We start from the raw sequence: 12636 nt of genomic DNA on the forward strand, positions 1-12636 counted from the left end.
CTTTCGCTATAATCTGAAGCATTTTTCTAACAAATGTGATTTTCCCATGACAGGCTATACATTGAGAAGACCACACTGGGTGAAGATGTCGCACCACCATCCCCACCCTCCCTCGCATGGGAGCAATTACAGTCGCCCAATGGTCAACCCACTTACCGCATCAGTTGGCTGCCCAGCACTGATGGTCGCTCGGGCTCACACTTCTTTACCAAGTACAGGTGAGTTGACTTCGCGTTCCTTCAATTATATTCGAAGTGGTCGAATTCGAATGAATACAATTGATCCCAATTTATAATTGAATACTTGCACAGAATCAAGGGTGAAACGGAATGGACCACCAAGGAGCCCGAGAAATCGGTTGATTATCAGGACATTGGCAGTCTGGAGCCGGATACGGTATATGAGTTCCGCGTCGTGTCCGTCGATGGACACTACCACACGGAGAGCGCAACTAGGGAGATCGATACGAGCAGCGCCGAGGGACCCATTATGGTGCGCAGCGACAATCTGGCGAATGCCGGCTGGTTCATTGGCATGATGCTGGCTTTGGCCATCATCATCATCCTGTTCATCATCATTTGCATCATACGTCGCAATCGCGGTGGCAAATACGACGTGCACGATCGCGAGCTGGCGAATGGCAGACGCGATTATCCGGATGAGGGCGGCTTCCACGAGTACTCGCAACCGTAAGCTTGATAACTTGATAACGATAACGACGACTCAATAACGACAACATGCTAATTCATTTTTGTCTGCTTGTAGTTTGGACAACAAGAGCGCTGGTCGCCAATCCGTTAGTTCAGCGAATAAGCCCGGCGTGGAGAGCGACACCGATTCAATGGCCGAATACGGTGACGGCGATACAGGTAAGCGTCGCATTTAGCTCCAGTTGCATACCAGGTGTTCCGAGAGTCGCAGTCCATGTCTTTGCTCGTCTTCATTTTGCAATTACAAAATTTTCATTTATTTATGTACTTTTATATATTTACATTTTTTTGTAAACCTCTTTTTTACTGTATTGATGATGATGATAATGATGGTAATGATAATGATGATGATGATGATGATCATGATGACGTTGCAGCTGTGACCACAGCCGCCGGTCATGCCGCCACAGCTGCGCGCAAGGTGGGCATCAAGCAGCCATCTGTGCAAACAATGCCTCAGCCGCAGTCGCAGTCGCAGTCGCCGTCGCAGTCGCAGTCATCACCGCCACCCTACGACAACGCCATGCGCCAACAGTTGCAATCAGACTAGTTTTCTCACTCATATTGCGATTAAGATTGTTGTTGCTCACACACACACACACACACACACATACATACAGACACCACATCTACATGTAATTAAAGGCGGCGACGGTGGCGGCGTTGGCTTCATCTTTCTTCAGCCATTTCGTCCAGGTAGCTCCCACTTTGCCCGGGCTTTTGTTTATGCATTTGTGCATTACATTTTGGCGGTTGCATTGCCAGCAACCAACAACAATTTTTTTGCTGGCCTTTGCATCGCGCTTTGCTTCAAAGTTTTGTTACGCCCCTTTCTTTTTCATGCACGCATAGTTCTCAATCTTCCTGTTTATGTATAAATGTATATACATACATACATATATATATATATATGCATATGCGTAACCAGCATGTGAGGCTAGGATCATCCATTAACAGAGTGTACAACCAAACCTAGAGAGAAAATATCTGAAGAAGAATGTGTTTAAAAGTATTTGCCCTTTATTGAGTATTTAAATAGTAGAACATACTTTAACCAGTGCTCACCATAACTGTGATTAAGGCTCGCAAAGAATGAATACGCCTAAAAAACTGAATATAGAGAGAAGCTACATAGAAAAAAGTATGAAGCCCAACGAAAGGAATATATTATATATTTAAATATCAAGATCAAATGTAATCCCAATATTGGACATATACGGAAGATATACATGAAATATAAAAAATATATATATGAAATATAAAACAGAAGGGAATTGGAATCAATACTAAGCAGAGTGATAGCATAAACTGTATCATAAAAAGTTATCAGACTGATATATTTGAAAAACATTTTACGGAAACTATAGAATATATCTAAAAAAAAATGTTCAGATTAATTATTGGCCATATGACACACTTGGCTACATAAAATAAGGCATATCTCAGTTTACGAGTTAATTCTAATGTCTGTCGTAAAAATGTAAACTAATTAAATATTTATAATAATTATTAAAATACAATCTAGATACAATGTACGGATTCTTCATGCCAAACAAGATATTATATATATGACATGGTATATGTATATGTTATGATACGAACAAGGAATATTAATACGTACTATTAAAATACATTCGAATATTATTACAGATACAATTCAGAGGCAAAGAAAATAAAGCATCTGCTTGCTAAGGCCTAATTGACAGTTATAAAGAATTTGCTTTAACAAATATGTCCTTGAGTAGAACTGCCTTGATTATTGCTTTGGCCACTTTGTGCAACGTTGTTAGCTGTAAGCTTTGCTCATTGCCTTTTAACATGAACAGCCACAGTTATATAATTATATATATGTATATCAAAGTAGGGACTACAAGACTCTTGGCATGTGACACTGAGCGGATGATCCTAGGTTAATACATTTACTGTATATGTATGTGCTTTCTTTTGTATATGTCCTCAGGCCCCTGTTTATGATTAATCGCTGAATGTTGTTTTTGCGTTTTGTTATTTGTTTGTGTTTCATTTCGTTTTCATTACGTTATTTATATATATATTATTATTATTATTATTCGTTATGCACAACATTTAATTTACTTATACGTATCATTTTTGTTTTCTTTTCTTCAACAACTTTTCTGTTAATTCAATAAAATAAAACCGAACAACAACCACACATGACACCACCGACAACTCAACAAATATCAAAATAAACAAAAATAAAAACTGAACAAAATACTGAAAAAAAAAAAAAACAACGCAATGCAGGCATGAACGAAGATGGTTCCTTTATTGGCCAATATGGACGCAAAGGACTTTGAATTTAATTTGTAAGCAGCGCCGCTGTCAGCAGCAGCAACTACAACAAAAATAACCGAACCGATTCGAACCGAGCCTCCAATCCTCTACAACAACCAGAACAACAACTACAACAACAGCGCCCAAAATTCTAAATGAAAATCAAAGTTTTTTAAGTTAATTTTTAGTGCGACGAGTTAATTTTCTTTATGAATGCGAATATTTTTTATATAAAATAACTAAAACATAGAACTAAAAAAATAAATATAAATAATAATAATTAAAAAAAAAAACAAAAAACAAAAAAAATACTGCCAAGCAAAAACGAGAAAAAGAACAAAAACGATGCACCGAAAAGGCTATTAAACAACAAACAATAAGGAAAGGAAAATCCAAATAAAATAAGAATCAACAGAAGGGAAAAAAACTCAAAAATTAAAAGTTAAATTTCTCATCCTTTCAATCGCGCCCCGCTCCACCCAACTGTCAATGAAGCAGAAGCATGATTTGCGCTCTTCCTCCCACACACTGACACTTTCCTACTACTTCTCCACCCAAACTTCACCCATACATGTACACGGCTGCTCTCTAACTGTACCCGCTCTCTTCTACACTTAAACTCATCTGCCCCCTGTTTAATATGTAATGCATATATAAATATTATATATATAAACATAAGCCTTAATTTAAAAAAAAAAATAATAAGAAAAAACAAATATATAAAATGTAATGTAAATTTTCCGTTTGTAGCTCCCTCCTTGAAAAGAAACAAAAATCAGCAATTAATAATAATATGCTTACGTGTGTATTTTATTTTAAAAACAAAAAAGAAAATACTTTTTGACTCTTTAGTTTTGTTTCATTATTTTTAATATTGTGTACTATGTATTTTAATGAAATATGTTTTATCTTATTATTTCCTAAATGTATAATTTTTTTTTAAATTCGCTTGAACAGTTTAATGTAAAGAAAATGTTGTAAACGGTTAGTTTTCTGCATAGAACAAGAAAAACTAAAAACAATGTGAAAAAATACATGATTTTGTTTTTTTATTGTGTGTAGTAGAGCTAATTAATATTAAAAAATAAAAAATAAATAAAAATTATATAGATATATTGCATTTTTATATAGCAACATTAGAAAGAGAAATCAACAAACGAAATAAAGATAAATTTAACAATTGAACCGAAAAAGTGTAGAACTTAGCTTAATTATTTTCATAATTACTATTATTATTATTATCAATGCTAGAGTAAAATGGAAATAGATATTGGTATTGCGATATGATTTGGAATCCGAAATAAATTAAAATCTTATTTCAATGGATTCAAATACATTTTGGAAACGACGTAATTAGTATTTTTGAATTACGTTTAAAAACCATATATAGATTTATTTATTTAAAAGAAAACTTGATCTCTATTTTATCTAGTTTTGAGCCCTATATTATCTTTATGATCTTTAAAACATTGCCTGAAACTTAAAATCAGTTTTCCTTAATAGTTTTTGAGCAGTGTATGCTATCAGTTCAATGTGAACTATTTTTCCGGTATTTAGCATGCTGTTTGTATTTCATTTAAAACTTATTGAATTTTTTTTTATCTATTTATCAAGTATTAGTTGTATAATGCATCTGCCACTTTTCAGATATCATATTTTATTTTCATTTACATATTTTTATTTTAACTAAATTTTGAGTTTCATTTGTGAGCTGCGAAAGTGCCAGATTCAACTTTAGTTCGATCCAAGGTAATGTCTTTTGAAGCATGCAATTTGCAGCTTAAATATTGTAGTTCATAGATACCCTGTAGCTATATATCCCCAGTATACCCCATTAAGAAAATAAAAACTCAATCACCCCAAAGCGAAAGAATCTCGATTAACCAAATTATAAACTGAACTCATGGGAATAACTAAACGATAACATAATGGCAATCTAATATAAAACAATATACATACATGAATAACTAAACTGGTTCTAACTCTCACACACACATATTTCGGTGCTGGTTATGGCTAACACACACGCATATACACACATTTCTGCATATTCCGCTTTGCCGAAACTAATGCTGTCTCTTTCTCCTTTTACCACATAGGCCAGTTCACTGAGGATGGCTCGTTCATTGGGCAGTATGTGCCCGGCAAGCTACAGCCGCCGGTCAGTCCACAGCCGCTGAACAGCGCTGCTGCGGCACATCAGCAGCAGCCAGGCATCGCAGCTGAAGGCTCCAATGCAGCCGGAGCTGGCAGCAGCGGCAGCAGCAGTACTGGAGGGGGTGGGGCTGCTTCGACGAATACAGCTGCAGTTGCCACCTACGTCTAAGAGGCGTGGCAGGCAGGCGCCGCCCTAATTTGATTTCAATACGTGCATTCAAGAAGGAGAAAAAACAACAAAGAAACTACGCCCAACTTTATTAACTAATTCTTTCAGTGTGTATGTGTGACTGCGTGTGTGTGTATGTATGTATGTGCGCGTGTATGTACATGAAGAACAATTCAACTGCTTTAAGTGTCTGCAAATAAAAAGGAAAATGAATCACCGATATTAAAAATTAAAAAAATAAAAACGCATAAAATTTGCATTAATTTCGAACTTAGCTTTTTTTCATTTTTTTTCTTTTTTGCCTAAGAAATAGTTTGAAGAAAAAATGAAACTAACTTGAAAACACAATTTGTAAGCAACAAGTTTTGAGTGTGTTAACAAATCTGCAAATATATAAAAATTAATTAACTCGATATTGAAATTGTTGCACTTTTAAGAATGTATAACTAAATTCGTGTGTGTATTTATTTTGTAATATTCATAGTTGATTTTGCGAATCGAAGCACTAAATGTAATAATGTATTAGAACAGCTTTTATATTAATGTATGTCGTCGTATAACTATTGAGAATGTGCACAATTTGCCTATTTAATGTGGCACAACAATGCCGATCTTGCAGCCTTAAGATGTCAGGATTTTGAACAGCGTAGTGAACGATCCAAGAAGAAGAACTCAAAATGAATCTCTATTTTCAATATAAAATCAAACAAAGCAGAAAACGCGTTTACAGCCTGAAAGAACCAAGCTCAAACCCAATGGATCGATCACATTACTTTTAGCTCGAACTGTAGCGGAAATAGACTTAAAACTTGCAGTAATAGTCGAAGATTCTTTATAAACTAAATAAAACTGTTAATTTCATTATGTTGACCCAATAGAAAATTTATACCTAATTTCAAGCTGCGATAGCAGTAAAAAAAAGCCTGCACCGGCCAATATGCATCGCTCACTTCCGTGGACGAACAAACAATTTATGTAAAAACTATAAAATCAAAAACGAATTATAAATTAAAAGAAAAATGAGGAATTTTAAATGAACTTATAATTCAAGCAAAATTTAAATCCTAATTTTTTTTTTATTTGTATACTTTCATTTATTGTGCAAACATATTTCAACCGCAGAAATTTTAAATTCAATAAATTACAATTTAATACAAATATTTAACTGAATAAGTATAAGTCTTTGAAGAGAGCTAACAAAAAACTTATGGGTCCGCTTAAGCTTGCTGCATTTAAAAGAGATATAATATTATAGAAAAAAGATAAAACATGTATGCAAACCACATGCAAATTTAGCTCTGTGTATGTGTATTAGTCGAGTCAAATGATTGGTTTGTTTCCTGTGTTTTGAGCAGAGTATATCTACAACTCTTGGCGGTATAATCGCGTAACAAACTATTTATGCAACTTTTTGTATATTTTACAAATAATCAAGCAAACAAAGATAAATATGTGTTCAAAACCAGTAAATCGATACCGAATTATAGTTCGAAATCGGATAATTTGTTCAATTCTAGCTTAAAAAAAATGCGCCTGTACAAAGCAAAAATCTGCGAGCTGACCGAAGGGGCAAAACATTTTGAAAACCATGAACTTTATAATAAATGGAAGAAAACAATAAAAAATAAAAACAAAATATTATGCCACAGTGGAAAATAATTGTGACTTGCTGCTTTTTTCAGAATATTAATTATTAATTATTATAATATACTTAAGTTAATTGATTTTGTAAAACGTCCATAGCATAATGAAATTGTGTAATATCTGTACCAACAGTTAAATAACTAACCTTCCTTGTCCTTTTTTATTATTACTTATGTATAATTAATGCAATTAGTTAAATTCAAGTCTCGGGACATATTCAGAGTCGAGGCTCCCATACTAACTGCCATTCAGATATACATACATGTATGTGTAGACTTTTACAGCTGCCCATTTACTACTAGAGACTAACTCCGAATGAATAATGAGAAATTCGCATTCTCATGCAAAATAAGAAACCCTTTGATCTATTTAACACAATCTGAGTTACGTTTTAATTCTGTGAAGTTAATTCGATTTCTCATGTCTTGATTTACAAAAAAAACAAAACGAGTTTTTTTTTTTAGTTTAATAAAATTAGTTTAAAAATTGCGATTGAATATATGTACTAATTTCAATAAATAAAATATAAAAAAAAAATAAATAAAAAAAAAATCAATTGAATTTCTTAAACATTTTTCAAGCGACTTTTCAAATATATATAAAAATCATAAAAATATATATAATATAATATATATTTTTTAAATGTACAAAGTAAAATGTGCATTATATACATACAAATTAGAAAACTATATACATGTGTATATACAAATATATGGCTACGAAATTGAGTTGCGCTGCTTATCGATCGTGTTCCGTATACATGCATACATATACATAAGCATACATACATAAATATATAAATCCTTATCGAGTTCGGATATTAGAAGTACGTTAGAACTTTGCCTGATTTGAGTTATTTGATTAAATATATGGCTATATGTATATGTATAGCTAAAAGCTTCTCATTATTTCATTTTAAACATACAGGGTTGCTTAGTAAAATTTTTGCATTAGATTAAAAATTAAATTAAAAAAAAAAAATATATATATATATATATATATAATTTACTTGATTTAGGCACTGTATGGCATTTTGTTGTCATTTGAATTAGCTACTCTTGTGCTGAATATAAACATATATGCCATATATACACACATACATATATGTAAAGTTCACAGCAACAAACAACAGACCAAGCCGAAAATCCATAACACGACCCACAAATTTATATTTATCTATACATGTAGATTCATAACACCTTCAACACCATATCCCAACGATTCAGAAGATAAGGAAGAAGAATGTTTAAAGAAGGAGTTCAAGAATGGAATTAGATGGTTAAGGTCGGGCACAGAACTAGAAATCCAGCTACATACATACATAAGTACACTGCATGCCACACATGAGTAACATTTATACATATACATATACACACACACCTACATGTCAAGCGAACAACGATCTAAAGTTGATACAAAACAAACCCAATATATATATATATATAGCTGTATGAATATATATACCTACATGCAAACAATGCAGCAAATATACATCTACCTACATATATATAATATATATATATATATTTAGATTTTGCATAGATATTGTGATTTCAAAAACCAATATAGTCAATACGGATACAAAATATTTAAAAAGTTGCAGTTTTAAGAAATTTCAAACTTTTATAAATGTATAAAAATAAATACAAATATGTAAACAGATATACATTTTTTAATTTGATCTTTCCAAATCTATAAAATCTGTTAAGCCTGACCAACAAATGTGTTTGAACGGAAAGCAAGATATAAAATAAAGGAAGTAAAACAGATGAAATATATAAATGAAAGATATTTGCACTGCCTGTCGAAGTTCTATTTACATTTACATTTATACGCTTGCTTGCGGCTAATAAAGAAATATTCAAATCCAATGTACGAGGAATTATGTGTATGCGTTTGCATTTCTTATAAATTGGCAAATAATTAGTAGATATGTATGTATGTGCATGTTTCTGTTCAGAATTACACCTCAAGGGATAATCGGGAGCTAGATGTGCTTAGTAAGTCCATATATATATCTCAGATGGAGGCTCTTTGTAATTGTTACGTTGCTAGAGACTTGAAATTGGAAACATTTTCACGTACATCCTTGAATTATAAAGTGTAAGTGAAAAGGCATTTTCCTGGCATGTAATGTTTATACCAATTGGTGGAGTGGCATATCTGAATTAGTATTCTGCAGTCAGTGCTGCCAAACTCCAAGTGTTGAGTGTAAGTATTCTACTGGCGAGTTGCTAGCAAACTGTAGAAAGGAGGTGTTGTGGCTTTGGATGTCATATTCCTTACAGAAATCTTTGAATAAGCTGCCTGAGAATTTGATCCCTTGATTGATAGATTGATCCCTTGATAGGTAGATTGCTTTTTTTTTTCAAGGTTTCAAGGACAGTTATACTAGTTCTCTTAGCACTACCAAATTGCTTTGCCCCAGAAACATACATACATCCGACAGGTATGTATCGTATATGATGCTGATTGTTGGGGTCAGGTTAGGAGTAAATACGTTAGTGATTTATAGTTTTCCGCCCAAGTTACATTTTATGTAGGGATGAGAAGATACCTTTATCGCTTCGCTATCTAATATTGAGATGAAAACACCATCATCGCCAAAAGTATGTTATCCGTTATTTTTATTATTAAGATCGCCCAAAAGTATGCTGCACTAAAATACAGCTGATTTCTGATTGGTTGGCCAATCAGAGCAAAGCTGCGGACTCGCAAAATGGCTGATCTAAGAAGGCACTATCTCCCCCAACCAAACCTCCAAGAACTTTTTCGGATATGTACCGTGTACACATATGTTTATGTACATATGTATGTACGTGATCAATCACACATAAATATATACATATATCCTACTTATGCATATGTAATTCAACATCCCGATTTTGGGTTCACCCACTCGAAAATTTGTAGCACATTCAGTAATATCAGCACTTAAACGGGATATATCGCTGGACACTCGAGGACTTCAGACACACATGTATTTATGTACTAGTCATATACCTTTATAAGGCTAGGTTCTAAATGCAACTTGTCCAAATTTCCCATTGAACGAATACACTTGGCTTTGATGGTGTTCAGTTGCGTATTGATCTTTATTCTGCTGAGCCTGGGCTTATATACCCAGACTCATGCATAATTTCAACCCTTAAATCTAGTGCGTCTATTGCTGAGTGTGTAAGGCTCAGCATTGGTCTATTACATATTCTTATCTTATCGCTGAGTTTATAAGGCTCCGCATGGGTCTATTAGCTATTCTTATCCTATCGCTGAGGTTGTAAGGCTCAGCGTTCTTCTCTTACATATTCTTGTCGCTAAGGGTCAGAGTCATATTTATTCTAGTCTGACAGGTCACACTTGCACATATATTATCTATTTTATGTATGCTAGCTGTTAAGTGCGTAGAGGCTATGTTCCCATACTTATCGTATTTCTATGTTCATGCATATGCATGAACAGGGTATCTCCTAGTCGAGCCTACCTGCATTCTTACTTGTTAGTAATAGTTTTATAACAATAAACAAGTAAGAAAACTCTAGTCGAGACATAGGCATACGGACGCACGCATAAACCCATATTGGCTGCAGTGTTGGCTTGCTACGGGAATTTAGATGTTGTAGGGCCGCTCTATGAGCCACCTCACATGAATCGCTTTTAAGTACCCGCGCGAATCGCAGCGATCGGCAATGCAACCATGGCTTTGACTTTCGCGGCGAAAGTTCAAAGGGTCCGAAGCTGTGGTGAGTTGCATTGCCGACGCCGAAGCGGAGGTGTGGAGGCAGCTTAAGAGCGGTAGAATAATTAATTGGTAAGCGACAGCATAGCGGAGAACGGTGGGTGAGCGTGAATAATAATTATTACAAAGTAGCAAGCTTAAGAAACTAATGAAGTTGTCAGAATAGAGAGATTGCACAAAAGTGAACTCCTGTGTGCTGTAACAGTGTGTAACAGTGTTAGTGGACCCTTTTCCTCCCCTCCCATCGTATGTTTCGTTGGTTGGCCGAGGCACATCCCGGCACTAAGTAACCAAAGTAGAGAACGCGGCTATACCCGTTCGCTGAGGCCAAACCCTCAGCACCGTTCCCCCATTGTTCCCTATACCCCCCTCTCCAGATTCCGGTCTCAGCAAATCACAAATTTTCTTGTGATATCCACCTTGGGCAGACTGACGCTGCCCCAGCTGAAAAATTGGAACCTCGCACTGCCTGAAACTGCAAAATTTTTTACAGCAACTAATATTGGCAATTGGGATCGAACATAAAATGACCGAATGAAAACAGAAATATAATAAAAACAACGAGAGATATAAATATGTTGAGAGAGCGAGTCCAACAACAAACAGCCGTTACAGAGTGGAACGAAAGTACACAGCGAGAGAATATACTTGCACAGCACGAAGATCAGATTCGAGAGAGGCAAATACAACAACAATAGTAAGTGAGAGCCATTATGCACTCACACTAATAAACGTAAAAATAGAAACACAAAAGCAAAATGCAAATAATGTAAATAATAAACCAAAGCTGCACTTCAAAAATTACAAAAATCAGCTTATTAAAGATCGAACCTTCCACAGGAATATATGGATATTTGCAGCTCCAGCTCTTATCTGGCAAGGAGTCGAATAGGGTTTCCGCACTCTGACCACAAATTGTCGGACTTCTAGGTACGTTCGTAGGATTCCAAAGAGCTTTTCATTTTGCTTAGAAACCCTGTATGCTAGACCCTATCTGCATTGCAGTATTCCATATCATCAAAAGCCTGAAGAATGTGCTTCGTCAGCCTGTGAACTCTCTCTTTTCTTCTCTTTGATCTGATCATCAGTGGCAAATTCGTAGGGCGTGAACCTTGCTTCTAAATCCAATCCATGTTGTTGTGGAATTTGATGCGCTAGAGGAATATGGAGACGATGCTGAGCAGGTCCATCTTAGCAATGTGTTGCAATAGGATTTTTTTTAACTATTGCATAAGAGGCTGCTGTATTGCTATCGTTGGATGATGTGGAGTCAGCTGCGGCTGTTGCTGTGTTGTTTGTCTGTTAGCCCTTTGCTTACGATCAGACCTCAAGGTAGGAAATTGCTCATGTCCTGTAGAAAGTGCGGAAGAGTAAGCATAATCCTTCTGTGCATTTAAGGGAATGTGCCTGGGCCTATTTAGATTACTTGCCCCATAGATCGGCGGAGAAATTCCTGATACCATTCACATCCATGCTGCCAGAACAGTGTATGCATTTGGGCTGAGCATCTTGAGGACATTTACATGGTATTGTTTGGTGGTTTTCACCACATCGGGCACAATTGGGCTGTCGGCGGCAGTATTTAGCTGTATGGCAGTAATCTTGGCATCGGCGACATTGTGCAATTTCACTTGTTCCTTCGAATTTTGAATCTTCGTTAATTTTTTTACTTTCTCATGAAGTTATATTCCAGTGTGATCTAATCTATCCACAATGGCTCTGTAGATGTCGGTGTCATTAGGGAAGATTCTGACCGTTTCCCCTTGATTTGATTTGACAATAAAGCTATTCAAACTGGTCACTTCGCTTATAAGCTCGAAGAGGTCATTTAAGTTTCTCATATCAAGAGCAATTTGAGGTGGTTTAAGTTGCTTAGGTCCCTTAAGTAGATATTTCTTTCTGAGTATTAGGTGTCTGATGATGTT

At 35.1% G+C, this 12636-nt stretch overlaps 1 protein-coding gene across 4 annotated transcripts in view; it reads left to right on the forward strand.

Moving 5' to 3' along the window:
• The window catches only part of Nrg (Neuroglian), a 47953-nt gene extending 39993 nt beyond the window's left edge, over positions 1–7960 (forward strand). For 2 of the 4 annotated variants that reach the window (XM_089473483.1, XM_018015365.2), the window contains exons 5-8: positions 54–218; positions 312–689; positions 766–869; positions 5105–7960. In XM_089473483.1, the coding sequence (XP_089329609.1) occupies positions 54–218; positions 312–689; positions 766–869; positions 5105–5331 (874 nt within the window). In that variant the 3' untranslated portion in view covers positions 5332–7960. Of the gene's footprint in view, positions 1–53; positions 219–311; positions 690–765; positions 870–1087; positions 1407–2975; positions 4119–5104 lie in introns of those variants that run through there. The other 2 variants (XR_016270912.1, XM_089473484.1) reach the window with 2 other exon arrangements.
• Positions 7961–12636: the final 4676 nt, after the last annotated feature.

This window comes from Drosophila arizonae, chromosome X (assembly GCF_054131065.1).
Source record: "Drosophila arizonae isolate 15081-1271.41 chromosome X, UAZ_ARI_1.0, whole genome shotgun sequence".
Taxonomy (NCBI): domain Eukaryota; kingdom Metazoa; phylum Arthropoda; class Insecta; order Diptera; family Drosophilidae; genus Drosophila; species Drosophila arizonae.